Raw genomic sequence first — 16014 nt, forward strand, 5'->3', positions numbered from 1 at the left:
CATCTTTCACTTTACTTTAATCTATTTTTCACTATTTAGTTATTATTTTGAATATTTATCCTTTATTTATTTTTCTTATTTCCTTTGTTTTTTCTAAATTTATTTAATTTCTTCCTTTCATGTCACATCCAAATCTTTTATTCTTGAGTCGAACAACTTGAATTCGATCATTCTTCCGCTTTGACCTCACTCGCGTATCATATACTATGTGTAATGTTGTAGATTTCGTCCATGTTCTTCAATTAGATCATTCTTAATTGTTATATTTTTTATTTGTCAAAATTTTAGTAATGCAAAGATAACTTATAAATTCATTAACTGGTTTTTTTAATAATATGTGGAAATAACAATTTGCCATAGCATCACACATGCAACAATATATTTGCCACGTCAAAATTTGAAAATGGAAGAACTTAACGTAATAAATTTAATAGTTATCATTTAGTCAAAATCAAAATTTTATATTTCAAAACTATATGAACTAAAAATGATCGAATTATAAAATACAGAGACTAAATTTATAAATTAAGCATAAAAGAGAATTAATAATAAAATTTAATTTTATAAAATATAGAGATATGAATTATATTACAAATTAAAGTATATCTATGTATTAAAATTTAAATTTAAGCATAATAAAAAAATTAAAACAAAAAATAAATATTTTGTAAAAAAAGGAGAATTATATATATGCCAAAAAAGGAAGGCATAAGTTTTCGGGGCTAGACTTTTAGCCTCATAATTCGTGTGGCCTTAGACGATTCTTTCAAATCAAATTGTGCCTAAGTTAGCCTAATTTCACAAAGTGAGGATTCTCGTAGAATTCCTCCATGACACCAATTTATACAACGAAAGCAAATCAAGCGAAAAGAATGCTCAAAAGAACAAAATAACCATAGAAAAATAATGCACGAGATGTGTTTGAGTGAATACTCTCATGGAATTCTATTCCTCTAAGAATTCAAGATACAATCGATGAATGAATGATTTACAATTAATGGGGAGGCTTTCTATTTATAGTTGAGCTCCCCAAAATCGAATGCTCTAGCTAAATTTACATTGACAGATGAGATGAAGCCTATCCCTACAATTAAGGGATTTATAAGATTTACACGATCAAATCAAATATAATCTTTTCAGACATTATTTCCCTCAATCTTCTAAGATTAGTTTCTCTATTTTCCAAGGTAGCCTAATTTTCCATATCTATTTCATTGGGCCATCTAAGCTTCAAATAGACAGACTTTTTCATTAGCTCTTTGAATCGGGCCAGTTCTCGAGTGTCAAATGATCCCCATCTAACTGATAGACCTCTATAAGATGCATTTTGTACAATGGTCACGGGCTTTAAACTGCAGCTCGTGACATTTTCCCCCACCCATTCTTGCAATTCCCTCGTTGTGCTTTTGGAATGACATTGACTTGATTCACTTCAGAACTTTCTCGACACCTTAGCTCCTTGTTGACTAGTCTTACTATCGGGTTGTCTTGCCCTTCGAAACTTTTACCTCGAATTTCATCACCTCTTAGCTCAATCTATTCCACTCGTTGGTACATCTTGATGGTAAGAAACCATCGCTCTCACTTGCCTCAATTCTGACTTACCTTGATCCGAATCCTCTTGATCCATACAACTAAGCTCTGACATGCCCACAGCTCGTCGATTTCCTCACTTCAGAACTTTGAAAGGGCCCCTATGTTCTTACGAAGCCAATGGTAAGTCAAAATGTAAAACACTACCATAGTGTTTGAGATTTACCTCGCTTGTCACATTTACTTGGTTCGACTGTCCAATTTGCATCCTTACTTTCTTTTCGAAGTTTGATGCACAACCCACCTTTCACTTGGGTGGTAGCTCCTCCGATAACTGAACATAAATTAGCTTCATTGATCTTAGCTTTGAAGTTTGCACCACTACTTTTTTCTCTAAGTCCTATGCACAACTCATCTCTTTTTTGAATGGAAGCCTCTCAGATGACTCGACAAGCTCTGCCACTTTTCTCGAATTGAGTTTCATTGATCCTAGCTTCAATGTTTGCATCACAATTTTTTCTCTTAAGTTCGATGCACAACTTACCTTTTATTAGGGTGGAAGCTCTCAGATGACTCAAAAAGCTTCATTGTTTACTTTCTCTTGACCACTACTAACTTGGATTGCTCTAAACAATTTCGCAACTCATATGAACCATAACACAAGAAGCATTTCACTCATTTCCTCTTGTTCCTCTTTACCCTCTTGGTTTTGACTCTTTTCGGAATCGAACCAAGTCTCATGGGCTTTCTGTCTGACCTATTATCCCCTTCAACGAAAAACTTCTTCTGCCAGTTTTGCAAACTATGCAGACCACCACATAAGAAATACTCCATTGACTTATTGTTTTCTTTGGCCTCATTAGCTTCGGCACCACTTGCGCTTGACCCAAGTCTCTCGGTCCCTCCTTTCGGCTTGTCATTTCTCAAAAGCATGGATCTCTTTTGCTATATTTTTAACACATGTGAACCGTCATAGAGGAAACATTTTATCTTGCCCCTTTTTTTCCAAGTTGTTGGGTTTTCTCTTCCCATTTTGTGGATTTTTGTCACCACATTTACCGCTTTCGTTGCCATTATCTTCATCATTGTTCCCCTTATATATACCCTTTTCTTCGAATTCGAAAAACTCAAGCTTGTCTTTCCCTAAGCCCAACTTAACTATAGACTCTACTACCATCATGGCTTTTGACAGCTCTTGAGCACCTCCACGTTTTGATTTCTGTTTGACCCATGACTTTAACCCATTCTTGAATGCAGGAAACGCTTCATTCTCATTCAAATCTAAAATACTCCCCAATTTTGCCTCATCGTGTAAGTCGTCACAACTTTTTCTGAGCTTCCTCTTTGGCATATCCCAGGTAAAACTGACATTTCAAGTCATGCTGGAACTCATCCCAAGTCCTAATCTCACTATACCTTTTATCTGTAGACCTGCTCTGACACCATAAAAGCTCAAAATTAGTAAGAAACATGGTAGCAGTATTTACTTTAATAACATTGTCCATAATGCCTTTGGCACAAAACTATTACTCCATTTTCCATAAAAAGTTGTTCACATTGCATGCAAACCTTATCCTCGCAAGCTTTTTGGCTTCGGGACATCTACCTCTCAATTGAATGATGTACTGGACACTATTTTATCTATGACTGCTCGACACAAGGCAAGCTCTCTCTCAAGCTCATCTATTCTTCTGCTCAAAGCCCTCGTCGTGGCCATTGTTTCCTCCTTCAAAGCGATTGTAGACACTCAATTTTGCCCGGGCCCAGAAATAAGTCCAAAAACAAAAATAATAAACCCCCAAAAAAATGAAGTCCAAGTTCAGTCCAGAATTACAAATATAATTTGGCCCGATCGGAATGGCCCATTACTTGAAAAGATTTAAGGTCCATCTACAAGTTTGACTCATATGGAAATATAATCTTCAATGATATGCAATCTTAGATGTGATATGCAATCTTAGATATGATACAATCTTAGATATGATTGCAATCTTAGATATGATACAATCTTAGATATGATTGCAATCTTAGATATGATATACAATCTTAGAAGATATGATTTTGTAATCTTGGAGATTTAATTTGTAGATATCCTTTAATCTTAACCGTTGATGTAATTGATCTGTACCGTTGAATTTGGGGAAGCTCAACTATAAATAGAGGCCTCTCCCCTCATTGTAAAACAACTTGACTACACTTGAGTTTTGGGAAGCAATAAGAATTCTTGAGAGCATTCACTCAAATTTCTCTCCCTCTTGCGTTCTTATTTTTTATGGTTTCTTCTTATTTATTCTTTGTTCATTTTCGTTTTCAACCTTTTTTATTTAATCCCTATCTCCTTTATTTTTTAATTCTCTTTTATATTTTATTAGTATTATATCAAATTATTATTTTTATTAAATTCTATATTATTCATTGTTTTAAAAAATATATTTCATTTAATTCAAAAAGTTTTTTTCTTAAATAAGGCAATGTTTGGTGTTTAGAAATTCGGAAAATAGTGCCTTAACATGCTAGGTTGCTATTTTTTCGTTTGACTAGATAACCAAATATCCTTTTAATAAATTTTCAAAATCATGAGATAGTTTTAGTTACGAGGATTTAAAACATCATGTCCTAACATGCTGGATGTGATGTTTGTATACTTTCGGAACAAAAGAATCTCAAGTTTCAACTTTAAATTGTTCAAGTTTTAAAATCTTTTTAAATTTTCGACATTAGGACAATAAATAATCAATTCGGTACCAATTTTGGGCGTTACAAGGGTGTTAATCCTTCCTTGTGCGTAACCGACTCCCAAACCTGTTTTCTTGAATTTTGTAGACCAAAATGTTTTATAAAGGTGATCCAATCACACCTAAAAAGGTTGGTGGCGACTCCCATTTTCATTTTTCAAAAAGTCGAACCCCGTTTTTCAAACCTCTTTAAAAAAAATGGTTTCGACAGCGATCACTATGGCTTCGACAGCATCGCTTCTCTCATAAGCTTATTCCTCATGGAATTGAGTGCCTTTTATACCTTTTCCATATTACTCTTGTGAGACTCCAACACAAACTTCTTGAGCTGATCCTCTATTGAATCAAACCCATCGGTACGTTCCACGACCACTTTAAGTGTCTCACTCATGTCCTCTAGAGAATCTTCAAGATTTGTCTTATCCCATGTTTTAAAAATATTTTCGGTTAAATTGAACATAATGAATAGTTTGGCCAAGTGGTTAAGAGCTTTGATTAAATCTTAAGGGTCCTAGTTCAAGTCTCATCACATTTTTTTTTATTATTATTTAATTTTTAGTCAACTTTGTCATGTTACACCCTCTTGTCGTCCATCACCTATTACCATGCTTAAAGGAGATTATTTCTTTTCTTTTCAAATCAACTTGCCATATTTACTCCATCATGATCCCCTTTTATTTCCTCTATATACCATTTTTCTCCATCTTTGTCATATGAAGTGTTTTATTGTACCTAGACAACTTAATTCACTATTGAACCAATTTTCTCATCACACTTCCCCTCTATTGTTGTCCCTCTTTCTAGTTCCTCATTTTCTCTCCATTTTTTTCTTTCTTTTGTTTTAGCCATCAACCACCTTTGTATTTTTCCTCCTCTACCCTACCACTACTTTGCCAAACAAATCACTGTCAGACTTCCACATTGCTACCGCACCTCTCATACATTTTTTCTCCTTCGCCGCTATAGCACCACTATTCACCACCTTTATACACCACCATCTAAAATAGCAACTTTTTCTTCTTCTTTTCATTATCTCCCTCTTTTCCTATTGCCGCATCACTCTTGCTCCCCTCCTCCTCTATCGAGTCCTCACTGAATCATTGCTGCCATTATCGCTGTCGTCGCACCTCTACCAACGATTAATAATTTTCCTATTTTTCATCCATTTCTGACTTCTTCAACTCTTTATAGTAATCGAAATCCTTTTATTTTATTTTCAAAAAGTTCTTTGAATTATTTTAATATTATCACACTTTTTGACTCACTATTTCTATTGATCAATTTTTATAGATTCGGTTTCTCCTCCAACACAGGATTCTGGTGATCCATCACATCCCTCTATTCAATTGAGTCAAGGTAAGTGATAGTGGATTGAAAACCCCTATTTTCTTCCCTACTTTTCCTCTTGGTCAAATGTCTTTAAGACATATAGTGTAATTTCCCTCGTGTACTAACATATCATATGTTATGTTTAATGAAGGGCCAATCGACACCATTTCGAAAAACTCCTACTTTTTGGAACGAAACCATCATACGAACTATTATCATAAGAGTAAGTTTAAATGGGTGATTTGATTTTAGTGTGTAATAAATGAGTGATTAAAAAGGTCAATTAATAATTGAAAGTCATTTGATAACAGGTCAATATTCCTTTAGTTAAGATTTACTATCAGGTGTGGGTCTCACTTATTACAAGTTAAATAAATATCATTAAAAATGCTTAAATCATATATTATTACTTGATCTATATTTTATGCGAATATCATAAGTATTCTAAAGTGGGAGATTAAATTTGTCAAAATGGACTACGCAAGTAAGTGATTCCATACTAACGATTTGTGAAAGCATGTTGTATGATTATATTTATTACTGATTTGAAAAGCATGTTGATATTATTCTCATGATATGTAATAAAGTGGCACATATTAATTATTCATGACTGTTAAAAAGTCATATATTGCAATATCGAGATTAAATGTGATTAGCATGTCAAAACATACCTATGTGATCCTAAAGTGTTAAATGATTCGATAAGCATAAATTACATGCCTAAAGTGTTATTTTGTAATAAGTGAAAATATGTTATTGCGGTCATATTACATGCATGGGGTGGGATATGTGTAAGGAGGAAGTATTAGCAGCCTTGTCTGCATTATTGGCAATTTGTCTGTACTATTGGTGGCTTGACCACATTATTGGCAGTTTACTTACAACACTGCTTGCATGTTTGAACTAATGGTAGTTTATCTACATTACTGGTGGCTTGACCACATTACTGGCAGCACTGTCTGCATTACTGGTAGCATTGTCCACAAATTGGAGTGTTTGGATATGCGAGTTCTGGGAAACTCGATTGAGGAGTGTAGCGGTGATGGGTAGGATGTTTTAAATAAATATGCATAACTGTTTTATAAAAATCGCATTGCCATGATCATATGCATATGAATTGTATAATTTGATTAATGATTATATGTTTATTGATATTTATTTGTTAAAAGACTCACACTAGGCTTAAAAAGCTTACTCCTTTAGTGTTATAACCTTTCAGGTAATATCGAACTTAGGGCTTCGATTTAGCATTCGATGGAGCCTCTCGGATGGATCTTAATAATGGATTCATAAAATATTTGGTTGTTGTTTGTGGACTTTAGAATTTGGACATTTTTTATTTGGGTTGTTGTTTTATTTTACAACTTTAAAGCGCCATGCATGTAAGTCATAAAATATTCATAAAGTATTTAAATTTATGTGTTTATATAAATTACTTATGATTTTACTTGGTTTCAAATAAGATTATAAATTTATGGATTTTCTAAGTCATTTTGAAAATCCGTTGCTAATGATTTTACTCAAAATCATTTTCTTTAATAAATAATTAAATTACAAATTGCTTGTTTTTACCATTTAAAATGATTTTACGACAAAATATTGAATTTCTCAAATATTCATGTTTTAAGTTTTTTTTTTAAAGAATCAAAATCACTCGGAACATTAAATTTTAAATTCTTCGTAAACACAACTAAAACCTAGTTAATCTCAACAAGTAAACGTTTTTTAACGATTTTAATGTAACTTCCGAGATTCGATTATAATGTCTAGGCAGGTTTGGGGCGTTACAAGATTGACTGCTCATTCCTCTAAATCCGATAGTAAGTCCCTCAAAAGGAATGTTTTTCTGGCCCCCCCTCATGTCTCTACTGACCCATTCTGATGGACAACTTTTTTCGACATCTAGAATAGTGCCTTCGCAACCTAAGCTCAGATACCAACTGTTATAAGGCTCAGTCTCACAATTCGTGTGGCCTTAGACGATTCTTTCGACTCAAATGCACCTAAGCCAACCTAACTCCACAAAGTGAGGATTCCTGCAGAATTCCTCCAATATACCAATTTGTATAGAGGAGGTAACTTAAGCCAAAAGAATGTTCAAAAGAACATAATAGCCATAGAAAAATAATGCACGAGAGGTGTTTGAGTAAATGCTTTCAAAAAATTCTATTACTCTAAGAATTCATGATACAATGGATGAATGAATGATTTACAACTGAAGGAGAGACTCTCTATTTATAGTTGATCTCCTCCAAATCCAACGATCTGGTTAAATTTACATTAATAGATGAGATGATGCCTTCCCTACAATTACAAGATTTACAAGATTTACACAATCAAATCAAATCAAATCTTTTCAGATATTATTTCCCTCAATCTTCTAAGATTAGTTTCTCTATTTACCAAGGTAGCCTAATTTTTCGTATCTACTTCACTGGGGCAAGCAGGCTTCGAATAGACAAACTTCTTCATCAGTTCTTTGAATCAGGCCAGTTCTCGTGGTTCAAATGATCTCTATCTAACCGATAGACCTCAATGGGATGTATTTTGTGCAATAATCACGGGCTTTGAATTGCGGCCTGTGACATAAGAACTTTCTTTTTATACAAAAACAAATTAAATTGTCTTTAATTTAAAATCAAATAAAGAATAAAACAAAAATGTATAATTTTTCATAAGGGCTGACTTAGGTGGTTAAAAGTCAACAAATGAACAAGTGGCATTTTTTAATTGGGTGATATTGTTTTATAATGTTGGTAGTAATAATATTTTATTATGTAAAAAAGTTTAATAAATTATAATTATTGGTCAAACAATTGTGTTGTAAATATATAGTTCTTTATACATAAAATTATCTTATAAAAATATAATTTTATATAAAGTTTTCTTATAAAACAACACAATCCTATGAAAGGTTATCTCATTAAAGGATATATCCCTATGAAAGGGTATCTCATGGAAAGATACACCTAATGGATATGTATATATTAAGGACTTTCCTATTAATCATTTTTAATATTCTACTTGGAGCATTAAAGGGCTTTGTTGTATAATGGAGGCATTTTAAAATATTAAGGAAAGTGTTTTACCCGTCTCAAAGTCATTATATTTAATTTTTGTAACACTATTCTTTAGTAAAAAGAACGTATATTTTTCACATGGTAGGATGTTGGTTTCTTGTGAATGAATTAAAGATACACTGTAGTGGCGTAAAATTTTGATATAATTTCACATTATGAATTTAGCTATTTTGTTAAAGAAAAACCATTTAATTGGTTCTTAATATTAAAGGATTAAAGTGATTGGTTTCTTTATTCATTTATCCTAACATCAAGTTGGATTGAAGTTATGAAAATATAATGGTTGAAATATATGATTATGAGAAAAAGAGTTATGGCAATAATCGATGCCCATAATTTCCTAGAAAAAGGAAGCAATGTCCAAAAATATGTTTTAAAATAGAAGTTTGGACATGTTAGGTAAGGAATTGATAATATTAGAGATTCAATCTCTAATTAAAGGTAATGAATGTGAGAGTAAATAATTTGGTTTATTTAGTAGTACTACAATTAGAATGAGTTTTGACTCTATTATTAGACACCGATAATGGGAATTTAACTTTTTTTTAGTAACCTCTAATTTTAAAGTTCAATGAGTAAAAATAAATTATCATTATGTGTCTGTGATGCACTAATAAAACTCATTCTAAAACAAGTTTAATGGAAACTAGTGCAATCCATTTCATATAGAGGATGAGTTTGAATACTCTTAATGAAGTTCATTGTTGATTTTTTAAACGTCTAAAGTAATTGAGACTCTACCTATATAAACACAAGAAGTGGTGCCGTTTCAACAAGTAGAGGTAATGCCTCTCTTGTAAATGTTTGTTATGAACAAGATAAGCACATGACTGTATTAGTGCTAAAAGTGAACAACCTTTGACACTAACAACTTCTAATTCTAGGAATTGTGGTTCAATCGTTAAACACCAACAACTTCATTAGAATTCTAAAATACATGTGCTAGTTGATGATTCAAATTGAGAGATATCAGTTTGTCTGCATAATATTTATTTATGTGAAAAACTATAAACTTACCAATGTTTTAAACTTAGGAGGATTGTTAGTAATTTATAATCCCGGTAGTAATAATTTTTTATGTAGAAAATTATAATAAATTATAATTATTGACCATATAATTGTGTTGTAAAGACATAACTTTTGAACATAAAATTATTTTATAAAGATATAATTTTATGTAAAGTTGTCTTATAAAATAACATAATTCAATGAGAGGATATCTCATTAAAAGATATATTCATATGAAAAGGTATATCATGGAAAGTTACACCTATTGAATATCTATATAAAAGTCTTTTCTATTAGTCATTTTTACTATTTTGCTTGGAGTGTTGAGGGTTTAAAGTCTTAAGGAAAGTGCTATACATACCTCAAAGTCGTTATATTTTTATAATATTATTTTATTATTCTTGTTTCAATTATCCTATTTAAATTTTCAAACAAGTGATGCACCATGTCATAAAAAAACTTGACACTATTAGGGTTAGGTACCACAAGGTTGGACAAGTTAAAAATATAGGTACCAAATTAGATAAATTGAAAGTAAAGGTACCATACTGGCAACTTTGTTAAAGTATAGGGATAAATCTTACCATTATCCCAAACAATTAAATCCATTGAAAAGGTAATTATTCTATCCATTGGCAGTGGAGTAAAAAAACTCTACAAGCATATTATGGATGATGCTAAGTGCCGTTTTTAATTATTTTATTACACTATAAAACAAGTGACATTACCTTAAACATGCTTGTGGAGCTTTTTTTTTTTTTTTTTTTATTCCACTCAAGTGTATAGGATAATAATCCTTGTTGAAAATGATTTAATTTTTACACATGTTTGATATTCCAAAATAAAAACAATTTGATATAATTTTTCTATAAAAAGTGTGAAAATGATAGATAAATAAGAGCTATCTAATTCAATTCAATTTTATTTTAATATTATATTATCATACAAAATTTACATTTAAAATTGACTTTTGTTTAGAATACGATTAAATGTTTAAAATTAAAGATAAAATGTAATATATATTTTTATAATTTAAAATCAATATATATCAAATAATTTAATTATATTTTGGAATTAATTTTGAGAAATATATCAAACAAATTTTATAACTTAAATTCAACATTTAAATCTTCATACTTTTTTTCCGCACATTTAATTTTTTTAATTTATCAAACTTCTTCTATTAAATTCATTAGTATAACCTTTCAAAATTTTAAAAATATATATTTACTTGATAGTGATGTAACAAAAAAAAGTTTGAAAATGCTGATGTAGATATTTTTTTGAAAACTTTCATTTAGAACTTATCGTATTGTTAGCATTGTGGTTGAAATAGTTAATAATAATAATCATTAAAATTAATTAATGACATTATAAAAGTAAAGAAATTAACTTATATAAAAAATTAAAACATATGTGGTAAAAAGTTTTAGTAATTCTTTAATTGTTTTTGAATAATTCTTGAGAATAACAAGTTGTCATAGCATCACATATGCGATAACGTATTTGTCATATTAAATTTTAAAAATAGAATAACTTGACTTAATAAATTTAATAGTTATAATTTAATCGAAGTAAAATTTTAAAATTTAAAAATTAATAGGTTAAAAATATCAAATTAAAGTATAAAAATTAGATTCATAAATTACGAAAGCTGATTAAATTATATTATAAAATAAAATTTAAATTTAAACATAAAAAAAAGCTAAAACTGAAATTAAATACGTGGTAAAGGAATAAATTAAATGCATATGTCAATAAAAAACCTTCCTTGTATTTATATATAGATATAGATGGAAGCCCAAATTTTTTCCTTATTTAAAACACTTTTTCCAATTTTTTTGCCCTTTTTTATCATAAAAAGAAGCCAATTTTTTTTCCCCATTTTTATCATAAAAAGAAGCCATGAAAAAATGACTTCCAATTGTAGGAAAATTTCCTAAGACAATAATTTGCCACGTCATCTCGTACCAAATCATTTTTTTGTCTTAACTGGGCCCAGCACTTTTTTAAATATTTTTGTCCCGTATCCTTCAGAAAGAAACAGTCCACCCAAATAAAGCCCTAAAATTGAAATGCCCTCGAATATGGCCGCCACCGCCACAAGCACCGCCACATTCCGTCTTGGCAATCCCCTTTCCTCTTCCTCTTTCTCTTCCTCATCCGTTTACTCCTCCAAGATATTGCCTGTCAATTTCAGCCAATTTGCGCTTCAGACGTCGCCTGTGAAAAGCTTTTCTGTTTCTTGTACGGTAACTAGAGAACCAGTCCCAGCTGCTCCGGTTTCCATGGATTCGGACCCGAACGGATGGAAACGACCCGACTCGTTTGGTCGGTTTGGCAAATTTGGCGGAAAATACGTTCCCGAGACCCTAATGTCTGCCCTCTCTGAGCTGGATACGGCTTTTCATTCCCTCTCCAAAGATGAAAAATTCCAGGTTGTTTTCGCAATGACTCCACTTCATATTTATACACATTTCTATTCGTATTTAATTCTGAATATTTATCTGGAATAGTTGAGTCAAGGTCTTTGTGTGTGTGTCTTACTAATAAGAATTTAGATTGGAATTTAAAAACTGTAGTTGTCCTTTTACAAAGAATTTGTTATCAACAAAAAAGAAGAAATTGAAAATTTTTCGACTTTGATTAAAAGAAGAAAATCTATTTATTTTTCTTTTGTTGTTGATTACACTTCTTGAATTTGAAAATGATTGTTCTTTTTCATTTTTATTTTAGATTTTGATTGTAATTTTTGATATCGACTTTCATTCTCATTGAAAAGGACAAAAATATCATTTTTGTTCTAAAGCTCAAAATTTCTTTTGATTAATTAGTTAAAAGAAATCCTCACATTTTTTTTTTGATGAAAAAAATGAGGCTCATGAAATAGCCTTCTTATACAACTCAACCAGTGGAGTTACCACACATATTCCTATCTGTACTAACAAGACTTACAACATCAGGAGAAGGTTCTTCAAGCAAATGAAGCTGGAGATTATCCTTAAATGCCGATTTTGCAATCATCACTTTTTTGAATGATTAAGAAAATTATTCATTATATGTGAAATTGACATTTCTTTAGCCTTGTTGGCTTATATTTAAGCAATTTGTAACCTTTTTCATAATTTATTTAAAAATAATCATTATATAAAAATTCGCTAATAAAAGTGGTAAGTAAAGAGAGGTTCTAAATAATTTTAGCCTTGAAATAATAATAAGAAAAATCCCTTTGAAAGAATTTTTATTTTTATGCTGAAAGTGGTGATTTTGAGGAATAATTTTTATGATTTGCAGGAAGAATTAGCTGGGATTTTGAAAGACTATGTTGGTAGGGAAAGTCCACTTTATTTTGCAGAGCGGCTGTCTGAACATTACAAGCGTCCCAATGGTGAAGGGCCAGATATATACCTTAAGAGGGAGGATCTTAACCATACTGGTGCTCATAAGATCAATAATGCTGTTGCTCAGGCATTGCTTGCTAAACGTTTGGGCAAGAAACGGATTATTGCTGAAACTGGAGCTGGTCAGCATGGAGTGGCAACAGCTACCGTGTGTGCACGGTTTGGTTTGCAGTGCATTATTTACATGGGTGCTCAAGATATGGAAAGACAGGCGCTTAATGTTTTCAGAATGCGGCTCCTTGGTGCAGAGGTAAATGGTTAACCAATGAGATATCATTTGTTATACATTGTTACTTGGAGTATAGCTCTGTATCACCTTCTCTCTGGATTGGCTGAAATGCTCTTTTTATTTTTCAAATTTGACATTGTATTAATTACCATATAGGTTAGAGCAGTTCACTCGGGTACTGCAACACTAAAAGATGCTACATCGGAAGCTATCCGGGATTGGGTGACTAACGTGGAGACAACGCATTACATTTTGGGATCTGTTGCTGGTCCACATCCATATCCTGTGATGGTGAGAGAGTTCCATGCAGTGATTGGTAAAGAAACAAGAAAACAAGCCCTGGAAAAATGGGGAGGGAAACCAGATGTATTGGTTGCATGTGTTGGCGGAGGTTCAAATGCTATGGGACTTTTCCATGAGTTTGTTAATGACAAGGATGTTAGGTTGATTGGTGTAGAGGCTGCTGGTTTTGGTTTGGACAGTGGCAAGCATGCTGCTACTTTGACCAAGGGAGAAGTGGGAGTTTTGCATGGAGCTATGTCCTACTTATTACAAGATGAAGATGGGCAAATAGTTGAACCCCATTCCATTAGTGCAGGGTGGAGAAATTATATTGAATTTGTTCATTTTTATGCGGCTTGCTTTATTTTGCTTTGAATAACTTGGAAACCTTTTTGTTATGTCTATACAGCTTGGATTATCCTGGGGTTGGACCAGAACACAGTTTTCTGAAAGATGTAGGGCGAGCTGAGTACCACAGTGTCACAGATGAAGAAGCATTGGAAGGTATGAAACTACCGTCCAGTTGTTTTTGATGATTCATCTTATTGTATCTGATTGTGACTACTACCTGTTGTTCGTTCTTGTAAAAGAAAATGATTATCTGTAGAGGCACTGCATTCTATTCGCCTTTTATGTATGTATATTTATTTGCCCAATGTTTGTGGCATCTTTAACCTTAAAAAGCTGCATGTCTCTCCATGTTAGAAGATTGGTTGTTGCTTTCTCTGGTTACTTGGAAATTTGAAGCTTTATCTGTAGGTCCTTGTAGACCGTAAAGTTTCATGAGGACTGGAACATATTCCGTAGGTTTACCTAATTTCACCTTGGTTCATTAATCATCCAATGCATCCTCCACCTCTTTTTCTAAACTGTTCATTTTTAGTTCTTCACCATGAGCTGTTGATTTATCACTTTCTCCTTCAAAATTGTTTTGACCGATGACTATATGCTTAAAATGTTCTCGAAGGTGGACATGTTTCTCTTGCATCTTTCTCTCATTTAATACAGACATACGCATTTAAGATATCGAGTGTAAAACCTGTCGCCTTTGAGTAATAGTCAAAATTTGCACGTTTACACACGAGCAACGCTGTTTTTTTTGGGGGGAGATGCTGGATATTGTCTACCTTATGGTTCCTTTAACTTATGCCTTCTCAAATATCTTTAGAAAAAGTCAATAATTCAATGGATCAGCTTCTTTGCACTCTTATATCGACATTTTTGGTCAGCTTTTATCACCTATATTACTATTTTTAACCGATTTCATCGAACTTTTATATCTCTTTGTTGCCATTTTCTTACTAAATAAATTGAAATAAGCAGCTTTCAAGAGATTGTCTCGACTGGAGGGTATAATCCCAGCTTTGGAGACATCTCATGCACTGGCTTATTTGGAGCAGATGTGTCCAACTCTACCGAATGATACCAAAGTTGTGGTTAACTGCAGCGGCAGAGGCGATAAAGATGTTCAGACAGTGATTAAGCATTTGCAGGTATGATTACGATGCTTTTCGTGGAAATAAATGGTTGCCCTTTCTTTCTACAACCATGCTGTCAGTCTTTTTCTCTGTTTCTTTATATGTACTACTACTTGCTTTGCAAAACATTTGTAATGGGGAATCCTTCTGCCAACATTTGTAATGGGGAATCATTCTGCCAACTTATGATAAAATAGTTTAGGGCCTTTAGGCCTGCTCTATGGTGCAGTTAATTAATTTTTTTTTTTGAGAATTATTTTCTTCAAAGAAAGTAATTTCCACATGCAGTTGAAAAGTTAATATATATATATATGTGAGAGAAAACAACTTTTAGATATAAATTAAGATGATAAATTGAAAAACAAGTACTAAAAACTGTGTTGAAAATTAAGTATACATTAATTATGTAGTTTGATAAATGCAATTTTAAAATTTTATAGGTAAACTATTCTAATGTTAAATGAAATAAAATAAAATAAAATAAAAATAATTGAAAAAGTTCTACGTTTAAGTAATAAATAGGTAATTTTTTCACTTTTATTCATTGAAGAATTTTACTATTTCTTCTTTTTATTATGGGATAATCAGAAGTGCTTAAAAAAATTAAATTATTAAAATATTAATTTTAATTGATTTATTTTTCAATGCATCCAACATGACCTGAATCTATTCTAAACAATATAAATTTAATTTAATTTTAATTCAAATACCTAATAAATATTTTAAAATTTATTTCTGATATGTTGATATTAAGATTAAGTGTATTAATTTATTTTAATTTATAAGAAATAGATAATATTATGTAAAAGTAAATATATTAAATTATGTTTTTTATTAATAATTAAATAGCTTTAGTTTTTTTATCAAGTTAACTTTTGTTGTAATAAATAGGCGAAATTCTAAGGATTTAGTTTGATTTTTATTAGTTGCTCTTTTCAA

The 16014-nt window shown here is 31.5% G+C and overlaps 1 protein-coding gene across 1 annotated transcript; it reads left to right on the forward strand.

Moving 5' to 3' along the window:
- Positions 1–11528: 11528 nt before the first annotated feature.
- On the forward strand, positions 11529–15328 carry LOC108463826 (tryptophan synthase beta chain 1). The gene is made up of 5 exons (XM_017763757.2): positions 11529–12123; positions 12980–13336; positions 13472–13914; positions 14007–14101; positions 14921–15328. The coding sequence occupies exons 1-5, from the start codon at positions 11761–11763 to the stop codon at positions 15094–15096; spliced, it is 1434 nt and encodes a 477-aa protein (XP_017619246.1). The 5' UTR covers positions 11529–11760; the 3' UTR covers positions 15097–15328.
- The last annotated feature ends 686 nt before the right edge of the window (positions 15329–16014 follow it).

Source organism: Gossypium arboreum, chromosome 13 (genome assembly GCF_025698485.1).
Source record: "Gossypium arboreum isolate Shixiya-1 chromosome 13, ASM2569848v2, whole genome shotgun sequence".
NCBI lineage: Eukaryota > Viridiplantae > Streptophyta > Magnoliopsida > Malvales > Malvaceae > Gossypium > Gossypium arboreum.

Bases quoted from the DNA above. Each gene is read 5' to 3' on its own strand.
- LOC108463826 (XM_017763757.2), top strand. From the start codon at position 11,761: ATGCCCTCGAATATGGCCGCCACCGCCACAAGCACCGCCACATTCCGT. The intron at 12,124-12,979 runs GTTGTTTTCGCA...TATGATTTGCAG, and splicing joins CCAAAGATGAAAAATTCCAG to GAAGAATTAGCTGGGATTTT. The intron at 13,337-13,471 runs GTAAATGGTTAA...ATTACCATATAG, and splicing joins TGCGGCTCCTTGGTGCAGAG to GTTAGAGCAGTTCACTCGGG.